Consider the following 21551-nt stretch of genomic DNA (forward strand, 5'->3'; position numbering starts at 1 on the left):
CACTGGTGGAGAGGACTGCTGTACATGTTCCCTCCTCTTCAAGACCCTGCTGAAGCTTCAACAGGAAGAGGGACCATGATCTTCGTGGTGCCCTTTTCACCTCCTGCCCAAACTGTTGGACTACTTGTGGCACCTTTCTGAGTCTGGGCTTCAAACCAGCTCAGTCAGGGTTCATCTTAGCTCTGTAAGTGCGTACCATCGAGGTCTCGCTGGCCTACCCATATCGGTGCAACCTTTAGTAGGTCACTTTATGAGGAGCCTACTCCAGTTGAAGCCCCCTCTTCGGCCTCCTGTTGCATCCTGGGATCTCAATATTGTCCTGGCACAGCTCATACGTCCTTCCTTTGAGCTGCTGCATTCCTGCGACCCGAAGTTCCTCACCTGGAAAGTTATATTCCTGATTGCGATTACTTCAGCTCGTAAAGTCAGTAAGCATCAGGCCTTGGTTACATACCTGCCAAACATGAGGTTCTTTCATGATCGTGTGGTCTTGCTTACCTGCCTAAGGTAGTGACTGATTTCCACATCAATCAGTCCATTGTTTTACCCACCTTCTTTCCCAGGCCTCATTCCCATCCAGGGGAATGGGCTCTTCATACTTTGGACTGCGAGAGGGCCTTGGCTTTCTATTTAGATCACACAGCTGGTCACAGACAGTCCACTCAGCGATTTGTGTCCTTCGACACTAATACGCTGGGGATGGTGGTGGGTAAACAGACTTTATCCAACTGGTTGGCGGATTGCATCACCTTCTGCTATATGCAAGCAGGCCTTCAGCTGACAGGCTGCATCAAAGCTCACTCTGTGCAGGCCATGGCAATGTCGGTGGCTCATCTGCGAGCAGAAATTTGCCGTGTTGCGATGTGGAGTTCTCTTCACACGTTTGCAGCTCACTACTGCTTAGACAAAGATGGGCAACAGGACAGTGCCTTTGGTCAGTCCATCCTGTGCAATCTTTTCCACACCTGAACCCAACTCTTCCCACCTAGTTCTCCTGGTTGGAGCCAGGCAGTCCCCTGACGACCAACAGAGCCGCAGTTATTGTTGTGCCCACTGGCATCTTGTTCGACACCTGTTGGTCTCACTCGTTTACGGAGATAGCCTGGAGCTTGGTATTCACCCACATGTGAGGATTACCATTCTGCTTGTCCTAGAAGAAAGCGCTGTTGCTTACCTGTAACAGGTGTTCTCCTAGGACAGCAGGATGTTAGTCCTCAGGAATTCCGCCCACCACCCGCGGAGTTGGGTTCTCCTTCCAGTTTGTTGTTTTATTTTTTCGCTCATATTTTTTCTCTGTGTTACAAGACTGAAGGGGGACCTCGCGTGGACGAGCGGATAGTGGCATGCTAGGCATGCTCAGTGTGTTGGTCAAAGTTTCTAGAAACTTTGACAACAGTTTTCCGTGCAAGGCTCCATCGGATGATGTCACCCACATGTGAGGACTAACATCCTGCTGACCTAGAACACCTGTTACAGGTAAGCAACTGCACTTTCCCTCTATGTTGATGCAATGCCAGATATCTATATCAATGATTCCAGTGCCAAAACCAATGAGCCAATTTTACACAAAGAGCTTCTCCATGAGCTGTAAATGAATTCAATGGCCTCTACATATCATTTTATAGCAAGAACAGCAACCAGAGACATAATATCTGTCCCCAAGACATAATCACCATAGACATCATGTGAATCCAAGATCAATCACACAGTTGCCTGTCTCTAGGCCACTAGGCCTCAAGGAGAGTCAATGTGAAAAAAAGAAAGAAAAATTGTCAAAAAAAACTGACTAGTCACTAAACAGGGACCAAGGAGAGAGGAAGGCACCTGCGACTGAAAAATCAGCACCAAACTGAAGAACAAGAGAGAAAAAAATAGAAAACTTAATTTCTCTCCATGGAGGTCGACTGTCGTCTCCGCAAAATAAACAGAACTGAGAGGAATCCCATGCACTCCACTGATGTGAGAAGTCCTATATATGCTCAGTATAGCATTTTTAAATAGAATTGAGCATGGACATAAGCTGCAAACTGGGCTCTCTTGTTTGACATTATCCATGTGTGAAACTGATGTATCCCGCTTGTCCTCTGAGAATAAAAATATCTCTAGATCAAGAAGAGAAGTGTCCCTAGAACAGCGATTCTCAACCGGTGTGTCGCCAAGCAATGACAGGTGTGTCGCGGCGCCCAGTGTCCCCTTGCTCCAGCTGTGCTTCCCTTCTCAGGGGCGGAATGGCTTATCAGGGGATTGATCATCCCCCGGGGGGCTGATGCGGTTAATAGCAGAGTAAAGCTGCGTGCCGCCACCCAAGGCCAGGCCGGTGGCGGCTGAAAAGCTGAGAGATCCTATGTGCTGCCACTGGAGGCCAGACCGGCGGGGCCTGAAAAGCGGAGTGATGCTGTGTGCCACTGCTGGAGGCCAGGCTTGTGGCGGCTGAAGAGCGGAGAGATGCTGCATGCCACCGCCAGAGGCCAGGCCAGCAGCAGCTGAAGAGTGGAGAGACACTGCGGGGCCTGAAAAGCGGAGTGACACTACGTGCCACTGCCGGAGGCCAAACTGGTGGCAGCTGAAGAGCGGAGAGATGTTGCATTATGCCACCGGCGGCCAGGCCAGCAGCAATTGAAGAGCAGAGGATAGGCTTATTGGGCCAAACAATGAGAAGGGGCTCCACATGAGAGAGAAAACTTGCTTGAGTGCATATGTGAGTGGCAGCTTAGTGTGTGTGTATGTGTGTGAGTGGCAACTTTGTGTGTGTGGTAGAATGGGTGCCTGGGTGCCTGAATGGCAGCTCTGTGTGTGGTAGAATGGGTGCCTGAGTGGCAGCTTTGTGTGTGTGTGTGTGTGTGTGTGTGGTAGAATGGGTGCCTGGGTGCATGAGTGGCAGTTGTGTGTGTGTGTGGTAGAATGGGTGCCTGGGTACGTGAGTGGCAGCTTTGTGTGTGTGTCACAGAATGGGTGCCTGGGTGGGTGAGTGGCAATTTTGTGTGTATGTGGTAGAATGTGTGCCTGGGTGCATGAGTGACAGCTTGTGTGTGTGGTAGAATGGGTGCCTTGGTGCGTGAGTTGCAGCTTTGTGGGGGGGGGGGGGGGGTAGAATGGGTGCCTGGGTGCATGAGTGGCAGTTTTGTGTGTGTGTGTGTGTGGTAGAATGGGAGCAAGAGCATTTGTGTGTGATTGAGAGCTTGTATGTAAATGAGAGAGCATGTGTGTGATTGAGAGGGAGACTGGTCAGAGGTGATGTGTTTTTGTGAGAGACTGATCAGGGAGATGATGTATGTGTGAGAGACAGCAACTGGTCAGGGAGATGACTGGGGTGTGTGTGAAAGACAGAGACTGGTCAGGGAGGTGACAGATGTGTGTGTATGTGTGTGTGAGCGAGACAGAGACTGGTCAGAGAGGTGACTGGTGTGTGTGTGTGTGTGTGTGAGTGAGAGAGAGACAGAGAATGGTCAGGGAAGTGACTGGTGTGTGTGTGAGGAAGAGAGACTGATTAGGGAGATTACTGGTGTGTCTAAGACAGAGACTGTGTGTGAGTGACTGGTTGTGGGTCCTAAGGAAGAGGACTGTGAGGACAGAGCTTCAACAGGCACTGATGCTTCTGGTGTGTGCTATTGGCCTGCAAGGGAAAGGAGTAGAAGAATTGCTGGAGGGGGTAAGTAAAGGTGGCTTTTTAAGTTTATTTTTCTTGATTGATTGCCATTTTAATTATTGGGTATTATGTCATGTGTCTGCTGTTTTGAAATAGTTTATTGATATTTGGACAATTTTTAATAATTTTTATGAGTTTTTAATTGTTGGATGTTATTCTGTTCATTAGCTGTTTTGTAACATTTATTAGTATAGCTTTACAATTATTTCTGTGTGGGGATCTATATTAACTTGGCTTGTTCTGTTTTCCTAATAGGAGGTGTATTAGTGTTTAGGGCCTGGTTTAATATTTGTATTTCTTAGATAGGGTTGTTACTGTTTGAGTGTGTTCCATAATCCAGGTGTAACTTTGTGCAGATTAGTTTGTGTGCATTATTGCAGATCCTGGGAATACGTTAGGTGCTATATTTCTCTTCCCATTTCTCCAGGTTTGCATTGCATGCAGAGTGGCTTTTTGGTTTTCCATTTCAGTTTGTCTCCATATTTATAATTTGTGATCTTTCTGTTCTTGGTGAAGGTCAGTTCTGTGTGTGTGACTGAGGTGAGGTATTTTACTAGCATGTAGGCATTTGTATCAATCTTATTTGTTGTGTTTCTCAAAAGGACATGGATTAGAGGTAAATTACTGTTTTTTCAAAAAGAGGGGTATTGTGCCTGCCAGTAAAAGAAGTTTGTTTTGCTTTTACTGAGATGTCATCATAACCAGAATATCTTTTTTGTATGGTGAGTTGTACGGGTAATGCCCTAGTTCTGCTCTGCACCCATTGTTGGGAGTCGAGGGGGGTTCCTGAGGATGCAGAATGTATGTTTACATTTAACCCTGTGATGGCACATGTTCAATGTGTCACGCATGTGAGAACCATCTGTCAGGTGTGTCCCGGCCAAAAAAAAGGTTGAGAACCACTGCCTTAGAGGAAACAGGATGCTCATTAGATGCAGCAATAGTGTTCACAAAATGTTCATCAATCAAGTGGTCAGGGTTTAAAAAAAAATGGTATGAATGTCTTGGATAAATGACCTTGCATTTAGGTTAACATAAAGAGAAAAATACTCATATCAAAGACTTGGTGACTAAACTGTAAAAAGCACCTCTTCCTAGTTTGTGCTGTATATGCAACATCAGGAAAGATCTTCACCTTATGACCAATAAAAAGGCTGTCCTCTCTAATAAAATAAACCCTAAGAACAGCATTCTGGTTCAGCTCCAAAACAAAATTAATATCAGAGTTAGCCAGATAAGTTAGTTGGCTAACTCAACCCTGTCCCAGAATGCCCCCAACATTCCCCTTTCTTATTTGGCTAAATCTGAGACCTAGATTCATCATTTTGCTAAATATAGTAAAAATAGCTTATTGCTGCTGGCTGGAGAGAGAGAGAGAGAGAGAGAGACTCTGTTGAGGCTCACAAAAAAATTAACTATTTATACTACTGTAAGAGGGGGCACTAGTAACTCGGGGTGAGTTGGGTTTTGGGGGCAGTTTTACAGGCACTGTAAAAGTGATTTGTATCTGATACAGGAACCCCGGTATATAAAAATCATAAATAAATAAATAAATACGTATGAACAGCACAGTTATCATAAGTGAAGATTTAATGTGATTTGGAGTGATAAAAGGTGAAAGAAGAGTAGATTTGTTTCATGTTCTCTCAACCTAGCTTGATTGCAGCTAGTTAGAGAGTGCATCAAGCACCGCTGAGTAAACTAATTCTTATGTATGGGACTCTTTTAATCTTTTGGATATTTCTTCCAAATTAAAATCAGAGCAAAAAGTACCCAGACTACAAAACTACAAGACTACTACTGCGTGAGATGCATTTCAGGCTGCTTCATAAGATTATTTTTTGGCCCCGGAAAGCATTTCTGGCAGGTATTGCGCTTTTGCACGCATGTTTAAAATGAGCTCAACCGAATGCTTCCTTACTCCATTGTTTATGGGAATGCACCCAAATCCAAAAACCTTTTAGTCCCGGATTTTTCAGTACATTGATAGGTTGGTCTTGGGCCCGTTGAGTTGGCAAGCAATGTTTTGTCTGTTGGGTATTCTGGGTAAAAAAGCACGTGTTTCCTCTGTCCAGCTATCATTCATGCATAAAGGACATTTAATTGCTCTTCGCCTGATTCTGAGACATTGGCTATCCTCGAATCCACCTACTATGAAGGAATGGACAGACGCCATGCTGGACATATAACTGCTGGAAAGGAAATCTATACCACCCACCTCCAAGAAGAAAAAACTGCAACTCCAGAACACATGGAGCAAATTTGTACACTCTTTATCTGTCGAATTAGATATCACACTTTCATGAGTTTGCTGACTCACTGATATTGATATTGAATAGATCCCGTCTAGGGTGAGGGAGGGAGGGAAGAGGGGAGGGGATAGGGGATGTTTGGTAATACCTTGCAGGTTATAACCCTGGACATTTGACTCCTTGTTTCTTGATTCTTGAGCCCTGGACATTTGCACTACTGGATATTGACACTGACATACTTGAGGGTGATATGTACAGGTGCTAAACTATGTTAGATGTTAGATATCGAATTTTAGAGGTTTATGGTGATGTTTATAAGAAAACCAATAAAAATGATTACAAACAAAAATCAGAGCAAAATTTGAATACAAATATCTCAATGGCAAACCTCAATTTGGAGTTAGCCAAATAAGTTATTCAACTAATTCAAGATGTGCCTGCTAAAGTTATTCAGCCTTGTGTGCTGGATAACTTTAACCTTAACCATCTATATTCAAAAGAGCATAGCCAGTTAAATGGTGCTGCAGAATTAGAAAAATAATGAAGCTTGTGGCCTAGCGACCCAAATGAAAGCACCCCAAGCCCCCCACCCGTAAAGCTATAGCAAGCAGCCCTTCAAGGCCTAACATCCCCACCCCTCAAATTCCTCTAAAAAGATTGAAATTAAAACAGAAGAGGTCCAGTGCCAGCCTGCCACCCCCCTCCCCTCATCTGCTCCCTAATTCCATGTTTTGTCACAGTTTCGCCTGTTTCACAGCCTCACCATGCCGAGTCTGCTGGTTATGATGCCTCCTCACCAGTAGAGGCCTCCAGAGACCTTCCTCAGAGCTATCCAAGCCATCTCCTCACTGATCTTCTGACTCAACCTGTGGTGCAGCCTCCTACCAGGGAACCTCAACAAGCTTAACTTCCAGCCTTGCCAAGCTCCTCCTCACTGCTCACATCACACCCAAGCTCCAACCCCACGTAACCCAGCCTTGCCAGTACACATTTGCCTCTTCATGGAGTCACCGTCGGATCTCTGATCTGGCCATTCTTGTCTTGTGGCCTCCGGGCCTTCCTGCTCCTTATGCCTTGCTCTGTGGCCTACCCTAGGCCTTACCTTACCTTGTAGCCTCCGGGCTTACTCTACTCTTGTATCCTGCCTTGTGGCCTTCCAGGCCTTTCTATACCTAGGAGCCTTTGAATCTATAGTCTAGTGGCCTTCCGGCCTCCAGCTTTGCTGCCTTCGGGCTTTTATGTTCTTGGTTCTGTGTTGTCTTGCCTAGTCCTTATTCAGTCTTGTCCTGTCTGCTGTGTCCAATCCTGTCTTTGTTTGGTTTTGTCTTGCTCTGCCCTACCTAATATCTTATCCCTGCCTTGCCTTATCCTAGTCCCAGTTTGTGCCAGTATCATTGCCCTGTCTCTGTCTATACTAAGCCCGGGTCCTTATTCAGCATCCAACTTAAGTATCCAGTCTAACCCTGCTCCAGCCTGTCTCTGTCCACAGCACCAGCCTTCTCTCGTCTGGCCTTGCGTTATCCAGCCTTGCTCCAGTCTATCCAGTCTTGCTCCAGTCTATCTAGCCTTGTTCCAGACTGTCCGGACTCACTACGATGTACTGCCGCCACAAAGACATACTTGCCCCCAGAACACAAGGGCTCAACCTGCGGGGAAGGGAGCTGGATAGGTGGAAGACCAACCCTTGTTTAGCCCAGAGTCCTGCCTTGCAGTCCTGACCGCTTCTAAAGTGGGAAACCCAGATCCCAGCAACCTTAACATGTTTGTCATGTTTAAAAACCCCTTCCTCATGCTTTTCTCCCTATCTATCCCCCCCTACCCTCCCAGTACCTTCGATCTGTAAGTTCTTATGCCCAGATTGTGGTAACAACCTACTGTGACCCCAGCTCAACGCTTCTGCTGTTGCTGGGGAGCAAAATGGAAGTGTATGCTTCCAGCATAGCTCCCTAGCAACAGAAGAAGCACAAGGCCTAGGATGCGGTAGGCTGCTAACAGGATCCAGGCTAAAGAGCTTACAGACTGAAAGTACCAGGAGAGTAGGAGGGTAAAAGGGAGAGGGAAATCCAAGGAGGGGTATTTAAACATTACAAACATAGAACTGGGGAGCAGGCAAGCTGGTGCCAGACCTCTCTTTTTTTATTTCAATTTTTTTTTAGAAGGGTTTGGGTATGGATGCTCTCTTAGTACAGCCTCTTGCCATAACTTGGGGGAGGGAGGTTGTCATTAGGCTGCCAAGCCCATGAGCTTCTTTTTTTTTTTTTTTTTTTTAGTGCTGCAGCACATCTTAATCAGCTCTATTCTTTTGAACAGAACCGGTTAAGGTTAAGTTATCCGGCTAACCATAGCTAGAAATTCAAAAAATATCTGGTTAAGTTTAAAGTTATCCATTTATGGTTAGCCGTAAATGTGAAAGATGGAGAGGGGGGACGGGGAGAAAGAGAGAGAGAGAGAGAGAACAGCAGAATATACATCAGTGAAGATTTGATGTGATTTTGAGTGAAGAAAGGCACACAAAGATGAGATATCTACAATGTTCTCTCGCCCTAGCTTGCTACATGCTCTCGCGAATTCCGTTTCGAGCATATAGAACCAGAAAAAAACCAGCACCAGCATATAATGCCAGGAAAAAAGATAGTTATTTTCAGCGGTAAAAACATGTGATAATGTGCATTTCATTACCGCACGCAGCATTAATGCCCTTCATTTTCATAAAACCCACCCAAACTCCTCCCCTTTGACTAAAATGTAAAAATTTGCATTTGCAACTCGCGATGCAATAAATAACAAATGCGTTACAACGTTATCATGGGCGTTAGGACCCTATCGCCCACGATAACGCCATAACGCATTTTGATGAATGACCCTGATAGTTAGTTTACATGAATTATCTGTGCTGACAACCCAGAGAGACAAGAATTGATAGAATACAACAAATTAGAATATAAAATCAAATACTTTAAATAATGATGAGAAAGATAATGAATTAATGGTTTAAATGGTAATAAAGTACTGAATGTGTTGTGTTTTATATTAAGATTTTTTAATAATTTGCTTAATAGACATGTTGGGTGACATCATGCAGCAGGTGATTCCCTGGGGATGACGGGTTCTGTTAAAAGGTGTGTGGCCAAAAATGCTATTTGGAAGGCGCCTTAGTTAAGATGATGTTTGTTAGCGCCTTTTCTGACAAGGTATGTAGGATTCTGTTATTTGCTGTTTTGTTTGTAGTTGTTTTAATGTATTTTTTATTTTTAGAGAGAATACAGGAAAGGGTCGGTAGAGGAAGAAAACAGCACAAGTAGCCTGTTGAGAAAGTAGCTGTGGAGTTCCCCTGAGGAAGTTTATTGTGAAACAAGTTGAGTTTAAACACCTACTGCATGAGGTGCAATTATAACTGATTATCCCCCTGTTTTTCAGTCCTTCGCCAGTTTTGTTTGGGAGGTGCTTCATTTGTGGATTCAATTGGAACTTTGACTAATCTGGAGCATCTTTCCTATGAGGAAAGGCTAAAGAGGTTAGAGCTGTTCAGCTTGGAGAAGAGATGGCTGAGGAGGGATATGATAGAGATCTACAAAATCATGAAAGGACTTGAACAGACAGAAACAAAGAAATATAGAAAATGATGGCAGAAAAGGTCCAAACGGTACATCCAGTCTGCCCAGCAAGCTTATGGTAGCATCTGCTGCGCTATATAGGTCACCCCCTTACTTAGTTTCCCAAACCGTTAAAGTCAGGGCCCTTGTTGGTTGCTGTCTGAGTTCAATTCCCTGTTATCTCTTGCCATTGAAGCAGAGAGTAATGTTGGAGTTGCATCAAAAGTAGTCAGGGCCCTTGTTGGTTGCTGACTGAATCTAATTCCCCTTTTCCTCTTTTTCCCCTGCCGTTAAAACAGAGAGCAATAATGGAGTTGCATCAACAGTATGAAGGCTTATTGGATAAGGGTAGTAACCGCCACACCAGCAAGTTACCCCCAGGCACTCTTTTCTTCATTTCCATCCTCTAGCCTTTAGGGATCCACGATGTTTATCCCATGCCCATTTGAAATATTTCACCATTTTTGTCTTCACCACCTCCTCCTCCAATAAATGTGAATTAGTTATTTACTCTTTCAGATAATACAAGGACTAGGGGCAACACCATTAAGTTAGCAAGTAGCACATTTAAAACAAATCAGAGAAAATTATTTTTCACTCAATGCACAATTAATCTCTGGAATTCATTACCAGAGGATGTTGTTAAGGCAGTTAGTGTAGCTGAGTTTAAAAAAGGTTTGGATAAGTTCTGGAGAAGACCATAAATTGGTATTAATCAATACGGAATAGCTATTGCTTGTTGCTGGCATTAGAAGCATGGGATCTATTTAATGTTTGGGTACTTGCCAGGTATTTGTGATTTGGATTGACTACAGTTGGAAACAGGATACTGGACTTAATGGACCCTTGGTCTGACCCAGTATGGCATATTTTATGTTCTTATGATCTTTTTAATAGTTTGTCAGTTTGCTGTGTGCATTTTTACTGAACCTTTTACAGAAAGTATTTTTAATCTATTCCTTTGAACATTATAACCTTTATTCCATATAGGTGTTGGACTTTTTTACATTTGATGGGGGGGGGGGGGGGCACATATGTGTTGTTTTGTTTTATACTTAAAATTTGTGTCTTGGGCCCATTTTGTATTCTTTGCTATTGATTCGATTTGTTTGATGATTTATTTGAATTTTCATAATGAGTTTGGATCTATTATGTCGTTTTGTTAGGTCTGAAAAGATTTCAGATGTTAAAATTAGTTTTAAAAAGTAATTAAAATTTATTTGAAGTTGTTGATACAGCATTGTTTTTTGTGATTTGTATTTTTGATAGATGCAGTCTTTGACCCATTATAATATTTTCAAGTGATTTTTGGCGCTTACATTACCAAATTTGTCTGAACACTTTTCCACCTGATAGTTGACTCACACAACTGAAATTGGAATTTTTTGCCTGCACTTTTTGGGTGGGAGGTCAGGGTGAACTGTTAGGGTTCAGGGTGAAATGCTGGAGCATCTAGATGAACTTGTGAAGGTGTGAGCGAACTGGTGATTCCAGGTATGCCACATGTCTTTACGGAAGCAGGAGTATGCGTATACTTTAAAATATACCTGCCCCTGCATTTAATTCTGAGTTATGAAGTGCAAAGTTAGAATTATTACACATGTAAAACATACACGCATATTTTGTTAAAATAAAGTATGCATGTTTCTACATTACAAATATATGTGCCTAGTAAGCATGATACATACGCATGTACCTTTAGGGCAGAAATATGAGGTATTTTATAAACTCTGCAGATCTTGCCATACAATTTATAAAATACTAGTATAAATCTCTGAACAACCAATTATATGCAACTGGTTTACCATGAACAGTTTTGAAAGTTGGGCTCCCTATGAAGATCTCTGATTTTACCATGTATATGAAATTCTCTATGTAATTATCCTATTAACCATTTTGCTCACTTGATGGGATAAAATAGGGGATGTTATCTTTGCATCTATAAACTACAGTTTGTTGACCTTTATTTCAATGTTTTAAAGTGAGCTAATATAGCAACCACATTACTATATTACTAAATTTTAAAAAGCATTGCTGATAATGCATTCAACGAATTAACTCAACACTGTGGGGGTCATTTTCAAAGGAGTTACGCATGTAAATGTGACATACTATCGTAGCAATTTTCAAAAGCTATTTACTCGAGTAAAGTGCACTTACTTGAGTAAATCCTATGGACAATTCAATGGCATATATTGTAGCAATTTTGAAAAGCCCACTTACTTGAGTAAAGTGTATTTACTCGAGCAAAAACCAGTTTTGCTCGAGTAAATGCTTTTTAAAATCAGGCCCTGTATGTATTATGCATTTGTGTCAAAGTGAAAATGTGTTTTCAGTAAGGTGCCGATTCTGATGATGAAATGAAACTATAAATAATGAAAGAGGAAATTTGGTATTAGTTGCAAATAGGAAGTGGGTGCAGGATGAAGGCCACTGAAGACCACCCATCTTCACGATGAGAATCTTTCGCACGCATAAGAATAACCATACAAGTCTTCTGCTTCTTAAAGCATTGCTACCTCATAGCTGTCACACCAATGATCATTTCAGCAAGAATCACAATGCTATTTTCTTTAAGCTTTCTTTCAGCATTGTTTCAAACATTACACATACTCATACTTGTACAAACAATTATTGCTTTGTCAACTGTCATACTTACTGGATTTTGGGCTGTGTGTGAAACTTGCTTTGGTTTTAAAAGAATATCTGACAATCTATGTGGACAGCAAGTGACTATATGAAAGCTGCGTTCACTAGTCCAGTGGTTCTCAACTCAGTCCTCAGGACATTCCTAGCCAGTCAGATTTTCAGGATATCCACAATGAATATGCTTAAGCTAAATCAGCATACATTGTCTCAAATGTATTCAAATCTATCTCGTGCATATTCATTGTAGATATCGTCTAAACCTAACTGGCTAGATGAGTCCCAAGGTCTAGATTGAGAACCACTGCACTAGTCTACAATTTGGAAAGGCAACACCTGCACTTCTGCTCAACACTCAAAAATGCAACTATAAGATGTCAAATATTTCATTATCTAATCAATTGCTGTTCTGTAATTTAGCATTATGACATTGTGTACTAAGGTCCTCATCAGAAATCATACATAGCGTGTCTAAACCACAAATCTACATGCAGGCAGCTGTTGCAATAAGCTACAACAAAAAGCAGAGCACATAAAAAAAACTGTCACTATAAATAGCTGTTTTAATATAAAACAGTGAATTAAAGGCAACACCACTTTTCAATGATTTGGCAGAGGACAGGTGCAAATACAGGAGTGGCTTCTCCCAGTAGTTCAAACTTCAGACACTGTCTTAGATAATTCTTATAAATCTTACTGATTTAATTATAAAATTGTAATAAAATTTGAAAATGTAAACATATTTGACCTAATTACTAAACAGATCTTAAATGAAACAATTCTTACCACACATAAAAGCAAACATTACATTTTATGAGATATATTGCTATATATTGAATTTCACTTCCATTTCTGCTGTCATGAGGTCTCCGTATATTAAGCAGTGCATAAACATAGTCATAGAATCATATGACTCACAGGATAGAAACTTTTAAACAGATGCGCGCGCATTTGTCAGCCCGCACCAGAGGACGCAACCATTTTATAACTTATGCGCGCACATAATTTTAAGTGGACACGCACCTATGCACGTAAATGCCACTTCTACCATGTAAGTGGGGGGGGGGGGGATTTTAAAAGGCACACATAACGATGCCATTAGCTGTTTTCCCAGTTTGTTCCCATTTTGTCCAATTAAGGGATAGGACTTCCAAACCCCCCTAGTTGAATAGCCTCCCTTCTCCCATTAGCCCCGACCCTTAAAACCTCGCTGATGTGTTTAATTTTTTTGTTTTATGAATTACATGCCATCCATAGCAGAAGTAAAGTTACACAGCAGAAGACCACGGCATGTGCCTGTGCTCATAAGTATTTACGTGCAAACTTCCAAGGTGAAATTCAGGGATATTCATGCCCTACCCAGACCATGCCCACACCAGCCCCTTTTTTGGAACTTTTTATTTGTGCACGTAATAAGAGATACACATATACACGGCGACTTTTAAAATCCGCTCTTTGTGCACCAGCCCAACTTGTACATGTAGCTCTCAGTTTTGGCACGTGCTGAGCTTTTAAAATTCATCTTTAAGGTTTCTCATAGCACCTGAAAGTATCCAATAGCTGTTAGTAATAAGCACCCTCATTAACCCTCAATGTGAACATTTTAACACTTGTACACTAAGGTATAAACAAGGCAATCCTGTTTATCTATGAAATGTTCACCCAAGACTATACCAGTAGGTGTGACTGTTTATGAGATCAAAAAAGGTTTATGGCCCTGTTACTCATTTTGAAGGGCATAAACCATATCAAGTAAATTTTCAAAGGCCCACAAACTCAAATACCAGGGTTTACGTGCATGGCTGGGCCTTGCGCTCACCGCACGCATTTTATAACGGGCTCAGCCACGCACGTAAATTCCGGTACGCACACAAGTGCCAGGCCTCTCCAAAGGGGCTGGCCTGTGGAAGTGCACACCAGCAGCCAGCCAGCACAGAGATTACTGCTGCTCCAGAGGAGCAGCAAATAATAAAATAAAAAATTCTGAGAAAGTTAGGTTAGGTTTAGGGGGTGGGGAGGAGAGGGGAAGAGGGAGGAAGTTTATGTAGTGGGTTAGGGAAGTTCTCTTCCAGTCTGCTCCTTAATTGGAGCGGACTGGGAGGTAACTGGGGGATTGTATCGCCATGCCTATTTAGCAAAACTTTGTCGCCCCTATGCGCGGCCATCAGATTTATAACATGTGTGCGCTGGCGTGCACATGTTATAAAATCAGCATGGCCATGTGCGTGCACCGGGAACCCAACGCACATGGACGGATGCATGCTCCTTTAAAAATCAACCCCCTATAATTTTTCATAAACTTCAAACCTTTACAAATATCAGATGTTGTTTTTCCAAAGAAAGACAAGAGTTTATATATATATTTGTGTTTTCCAAAGCTGGTTTTCTTATTGGATCAATGACTCTTTCAACTCTTAGAAACAAGCTTGTTTAAGAAACCTTTTATGGAAATACCATAAAAGTTATCACACATATACTGGTCCAAATAAAGACATCACACATCCCATTTTTCTCAAGTATTGCTGAGACAATTCTTTTCCAATGGCAGCCTCTTAAGTCTCTGGACATTACACAAATACAAATATATTAAAACAAAACTTGCAAACATTTTTTTTAAACTCAATTGCTTTATACTTTCACTAATTTGAAATCATTATTGTTGACCAAAATTATTATACTGTACAGTTAAAACTCTGTACTGGTCCTACACAGTAAAACTGATGCCTATTAAGAGCATACATTCCTTCTCTTCCTAAAGTCCTTTATAGGTAGGATGCAAGATTCACCTTGTAGATTTGCTTTACAAAAGGTTAAAAGTAGGACTGTCCTTCTTTTCCATCTGATGTGAACTATTAAGTAACAAAGCCAGGCCATTATTATACAATATATTGAAAAGTAGTTAATCAAATTAATAAAATAAACTACATCTGTAAAATTAGCAGCACATTTTCATTCTTCAGATTCTGGAAGTCCCCAGAATAACTTGTTTGCACAAAACATACATTTAACCTTAGCCTCAAGTTAACAAATATCATGGAGACATTCAATGTTTTTGCTTTTCTATGTGCAGTGACAGCAGAATTCTTTCAGTGCACCTCTGTTTTCCATGCCCTACACTAGCATTATTACACCTGTTTTCCCTAAGTACTAATACATGAATAAAGGCAAATATAACACCGAAAACATAGCAATTGTCAAAAGCCCATTTACGTGTGTAACTCCTTTGAAATTTACCTGCATATGGAATTTTCAAAGGAGTTATGCAAGTAAAAGTAACAATTTTCAAAAGCCCATTTACCTTTGTAAAACTGGGTTTTATGCATGTACATCCTTTTGAAAATTACCCCCATTAAGTTCAGTTAGCACTGATCTGTAGCAGTAGCCTTCAAAAACAATAAGAGGTAGATTTTAAAAGCCCAGCGTATGCCAAATTCAGGAGGTATGTGCGCATGTAGGACATGCATACGGCCACCGGATTTTAAAAGCCACCTACACACACGCATATCTCCCACTGCACATACATCTCACTTAGAATCAAAAAGGGGCATGGTATGAATGGGGCATGGGTGTTCTAGGGCATGGCCAAGAGATGTGTGTGCAAATACTTATGCGCCTGGGCACACACCCAGGTCTAGTGCCACGTAACTTTACTTTTACTATGGAGGAGGTGTAAGTTTAAAAAACAAAAAAAAAGCCATTCCTGAGGGGTTTAAACAGTCTGGGGTATCTGGGGGGGCAGTGCAGGCTATTAAACCAGGGGGGTTTGATGGGCCTAGCTCTGCACTGAGCGAACTGGTGGATGAACTGGTGAAACTGGTCTTGGTATGGACATGTGCCGGATATAAAGTTTCCTGACTTTCAAGGTCAAAACCCAATTTGCATGGTTGGGCGCACCTACTTGCAAAATTAGGAGCATACATATGTGTGCCAAGGCTATTTTATAATATGCATGATTATGTGCACGTAAGTTATAAAATTGTCGCATCCCTGGGCTCACACCATTGTACTCACATTAGTAACATTGTTACTAGAACTGCGGTATATAAAAAATGTTAAATAAAATAAATAAATGTGCGGCCGCGCACCCCTTTGAAAGTTTTTGTCCCTATATGCTACTTTTATGCACGTAACTCCTTTGAAAATTATCTCCTATGAAAGCACAAACTGAGTAAAATATCTCTTAAAAAATCAGAACATTTTTTATACTTAGTTTATTCCAAAATTAGAGGTTTTATTTTAAAATGCAGAAATAATAGAAAATCAAATTAGATGCTTAATTAATGATAGAAGACAGCAGACTTTCCAAACAGCTAAATTGTAATGTCACGGTCTTTGCATATTAGTCACTATTTTGATGATTGTCTTATGTACCTGCGTATAAAACTTTCAAGAGAGGTGATGCTATTCTTTGCACTGTTGTACCCTATAATTTCTCACAACTATCTAGTTCCAAACAGAAAACACTGCATATGCACATTTTCCAAAAAACAACCGTCAACAAAAATCCTTTTCTGTATTGTCTCCTCTGATACTCTTGAACAGTTTGCATTGCATTTCCAAAATGACTGACTTTAAAACATACTATTTTACGTGTATAAAGATTCCTATAAAACTCTTTTCTTAATCAACAGAATGCTATTTATAGATTCCTGGAAACAAGGCACATCATAAAATATTATCTGGCTTATCACCATGACAATTGTTAATATAACTAATTTCACACAATCAAAAATAAACTTTTTTAATAACACTGCTACTTTCAGTTTAGGAACAGATACCTTATTAATAATATTGAACCAAGCAATGCACAAAAGAAGAATTCTGAATGAGGGATAAAAGAGAATTTCTTCTTTACTTTATGCAGTTTCTTCTCTAAAATGTCAGCCCAATCTGTTCTACTTTCAGACCTGGCTTCTTCCTCCTAAGTGCCCCAGTCTTCCAAACATCTCTATTTTTCTATCTTTAGGGTTTCCACAAAGTGAAAATGAGCCTCTGAACCTCAAACAGCACCATCTTGTGTGCTCTGAGATCAGTAGCAAACCCAAGACCTCAGTGCTGCAAGGTGAGCTCTGAGCACCTCTGCTTAATGCCTGCAACAAAGAACATATTACCCGAGCACCAGGTCACACACACATATCCTACCAAACACAGACAGCTCCCCCCCCCCCCCCCAGCACCCAGTCACATCCCCCAAACACACAGAGCTCCCCCCAAGCAGCCAGTCACATCCCCCCAAAAACACACAGCTTCCCCCGAGCACCCAGTCACATCCCCCCAAACACACACAGTTCCCCCCCAGCACCCAGTCACATCCCCCCAAACACACACAGCTCCCCCCCCAGCACCCAATCACATCCCCCCAAACACACACAGCTCCCCCCCAGCACCCAATCACATCCCCCAAACACACACTCCTCCCCCCCCACACCCAATCACATCCCCAAACACACACACTCCTCCCCCCCACACCCAATCACATCCCCCAAACACACACACTCCTCCCCCCCAAACCCAGTCACATCCCCCCAAACACACACACATCTCCATGGCACCCAGTCACATCCCCCAAACAACCAATCATAACCCCCTTAAACACACATCTCCCCAGCACCCAGTCACATCCCCCTTAAACACACCCACACATCTACCCAGCACCCAGTCACATCCCCCCAAACACACCCACACATCTACCCAGCTCCCAGTCACATCCCCCCAAACACACCCACACATCTACCCAGCTCCCAGTCACATCCCCCCAAACACACACACACATCTACCCAGCACCCAGTCACATCCCCCCAAACACACACACACAATCTACCCAGCACCCAGTCACATCCCCCCAAACACACACACACACAATCTACCCAGCACCCAGTCACATCCCCCCAAACACACACACACACAATCTACCCAGCACCCAGTCACATCCCCCCAAACACACACACACACAATCTACCCAGCACCCAGTCACATTCCCCCAAACACACACACACACAATCTACCCAGCACCCAGTCACATTCCCCCAAACACACACACACACAATCTACCCAGCACCCAGTCACATTCCCCCAAACACACACACACACACACACAATCTCCCCAGCACCCAGTCACATCCCCCTTAAACACACACACACATCTCCCCAGCACCCTGCCACATCCCCCTTAAACACACACACACACATCTCCCCAGCACCCAGTCACATCCCCCTTAAACACACATCTCCCCAGCACCCAGTCACATCCCCCCAAAACACACATCTCCCCAGCACCCAGTCACATCCCCCCAAACACACACACACATCTCCCCAGCACCCAGTCACATCCCCCCAAACACACACACATCTCCCCAGCACCCAGTCACATCCCCCTAAACACACACATATCTCCCCAGCACCCAGTCACATCCCCCCCAGCACCCAGTCATCTCCCAAATACACACACATCCCCCCAGCAATCACCTCCTCACAAACACACACACACATGCCTCCCAACATCCAGTCACCTGTCCCCGAACACATACCTGCCCCCCCCCCCCCCGCACATAAACACACAATATTCCGCCACATTCTATCCCCCTAACACACACACACCAGCAGTCACCCACCCCTAACATCCAGTCACCCCGACCCCACCATACACACTCTCCCCCCCACCCCCATCTTCCTATTTCCTCTCGGCGCAGAGACTCACCCACAGCTCGGTGCCCCAGCTCATGGTGTCAGGATCCCGCTGGCTGCGGCTCCTCCCCTCCTTCACATAACAAAGGGGGCCGCCGCCGCCGCTGCACTCCCCCCGCCTCACTCCACCTGGGGGGTCGCTCTATCGTCCTTTTCCCCTGGTCTTGTGTTCGTCTCTCTCTTCCCCTCCTTCTCCCGGGTCTCTCTCTCTCTCTCTCTCTCTTTCTGTTCTATTCCGCGGAGTGTCTCTCTCTCTGTTCACTGATCTCTCCTACCAATTTCTTTTCTGTCTCTCCTTATTCCCCCTGGTCTTATCTCTCTCACTCTATCCTGCTTTCCCCTCCCTCGGGTCTTTTCTCCCTGCTCCTGTTTTATCTTTCTCTTTCTCCTGCCTTCCCCCTCTCCTGGGTCTCTTCACTTTCCGGCTTCCCCTCCCCAATCTGGTCTCGTTTTCCCCTAGTTCCAAGCAGGGCCCGGGGCAGCTGCAGCCGCAGCGCGCGACCACCACCTAGACAGGGCGCGAGCTCACTGAGGAGGAGGAGCCCCAACTGACAGCTCCAGCGCGCGCTCCGGCACATGACCAACACGAAGAGGGACCGCGAGGCGGAGGGCTAGACCCTTCCCATCCCGCCGCAGTGCCGCATGGCACGAGAAGCAGCGCCATCTGCAGGCTCAAGGATGAGGGAGACGGGTGGAGAAGCTGGTCTGTATGGTTCTCGCCCCTTTCAAGGCGATCATAAGAAGATGTACAGGAACATTTTTGTATCGAAGATATTCTTGCTCTTTAATTATCATCAGTATGTTCAAATAACTACCACCAACCTAAATATGTTTACTTGGATTTTCTTATTTGTCTCCTAGATTGCACCAGAACTAATTTTTTGCCTATCTTCCACAGTACTGTGCACGCTGCCACTGTTCTACAAAATTAAATAATAATAATTTCCTGTTTGTACCCAGCTCAGTCTAGACTCCTGGGTTGTGCATCCTTGCCAGCAGATGGAGACAGAGAAAGTTTCACTTGACACTGTACATAACACACAGGTCAATGCAATACCAAGTGTGAAAAAAAAACGTGCATCCAAACTGAGTGCATGTTTTTTCAATGCGCGCACATCCCCCTTTCCTGGGCACACAATGCAGTATGCAAATGAGCTGCCTGACTAAAAAGGCTGTGCTAGGGATAAATTGTGCATCCCTAGCACATCCATGGGATCAGGCGCCCAAGAGATGTGGCTGTGCACCAATTAAGAAAATGGACATTCAATTAAGGAATGTCTATTTTCATAACCTGCGCACAGCTACAGGTTAGGAAAATGGACACTCGTAAATTAAGCTTTCAAGATTTTTTTTTCACGCTGTATTATTTGTTTCCTCTACTTAGTATAGGGATGATACTAAGTAGGAGAAACCACAGAAAAGTAGTATTTTTGGCTTTTTTGTGGTGGCTTGGAGCTCATGAAGACTTAACGCTGGCATTAAGTTTTGTATGTTAAAACATATGCGGCAGGCACACAGTGATTTTTTGCATCGGGGTAATAGCTAACAGCCTCATCTATGTGGCATTTTCATGTAATGAATGCTATTAGCTACGTGCTGGTTTGGCCGCTTATTTTGAACGCGCTAATCCCATTATTGCATGGGGAGTTACTGTAGAGTGTCCAAAACGCGCGTCCGACTCCACAGCAAGCTGTGCGCTAGGCTGGGCGCACTATATTGCATCGACCTGCTAGTTTGCCACCTACAGTCATGTAAAATCTGCAGTCTGGAGTATATTTAAAACAAAAATGAAGAAAGAAAGAAGATGAACACAAAAGTTTGGAGAGTTCTCCTGAGAGGTTGCTAGGTCTTGGTAAGGCCATCCCTCCTGGTTGAGGTGGGTGAGCAAGGGGTTGGTGACTCTTGATTTGCTTCTGTCCTGAGAGAGCTTTGCTTGTTTCTATCCCTTTTCTGATGCTATGGGCAAGAGGAAGGGGGCAGTTAGAACTTATCCATCTGACGGATCATCCCGGCAGACCATCATGCCAAAGTTTTCACCCATCCTACCTTCGCTGATATCTGAGTCTGACTTGGCTGGTTAAGGGGCTGCTGGTCTGTTGACGGCTGAAGTTTAGCTCAGCTTGGAGGAATGATCAAAACTGAGGACTCATGGTGTTCCAGCCCATGTGGGGGTTGAATCGCCAGAACATACCTGGAGTCTCAGCACTGCCACTGAGCATCAGTCGGCATCTGTGCCTGTGGTAGGTGATGGATTACAGTGGGTTGATACACAGACATACCAGCATTCCCGGGACCAGAGCAGCAAGTTGGAGGTGAGGCGCTTTGGCTACCATTGAGCAGTCTATTTCTTCATTGGTTACTATTACTTTGGATATTCATTCTAAATCAAGATCAGTATATTTCGTCCTGTGAAACCAGTATTGCTAACTTGGAGGCTTCTGTCTCTCAAGTTAAGGAATTACAAGTTAAGCAAATTGTGGATCTTACATCAGCTTTGCAAAGGCTTGAAAATTTGGAGAATTTTTCTAAGAATTTAAATTTGCGTGTATTAAACTTTCCTCAAACGCCTATGCTCTCTTCTATTGAGACGTTTAAATCTATATGAAGGAGGTTCTACAAATTCCAGAGTCAGCCTTTCCTCCTATTCAAAAAATGTTCTATTTGCCAAGAAGAACACAGATAGAGTACAGCAGAATGCTTTTTTGGACTTATCTGAGTTTTTGGAAAATT

The 21551-nt window shown here is 43.3% G+C and overlaps 1 protein-coding gene across 13 annotated transcripts in view; it reads right to left on the reverse strand.

The window, feature by feature from the left end:
- The window catches only part of FNBP1 (formin binding protein 1), a 547949-nt gene extending 528595 nt beyond the window's left edge, over positions 1-19354 (reverse strand). For 8 of the 13 annotated variants that reach the window (XM_029614281.1, XM_029614291.1, XM_029614288.1 and 5 more), the window contains exon 1: positions 18835-19354. In XM_029614281.1, the coding sequence (XP_029470141.1) occupies positions 18835-18858 (24 nt within the window). In that variant the 5' untranslated portion in view covers positions 18859-19354. The remainder of the gene's footprint in view (positions 1-18834) is intronic. The other 5 variants (XM_029614292.1, XM_029614289.1, XM_029614287.1 and 2 more) reach the window with 1 other exon arrangement.
- Positions 19355-21551: the final 2197 nt, after the last annotated feature.

Source organism: Rhinatrema bivittatum, chromosome 8 (genome assembly GCF_901001135.1).
Source record: "Rhinatrema bivittatum chromosome 8, aRhiBiv1.1, whole genome shotgun sequence".
In the NCBI taxonomy this organism is placed as follows: Eukaryota; Metazoa; Chordata; class Amphibia; order Gymnophiona; family Rhinatrematidae; genus Rhinatrema; species Rhinatrema bivittatum.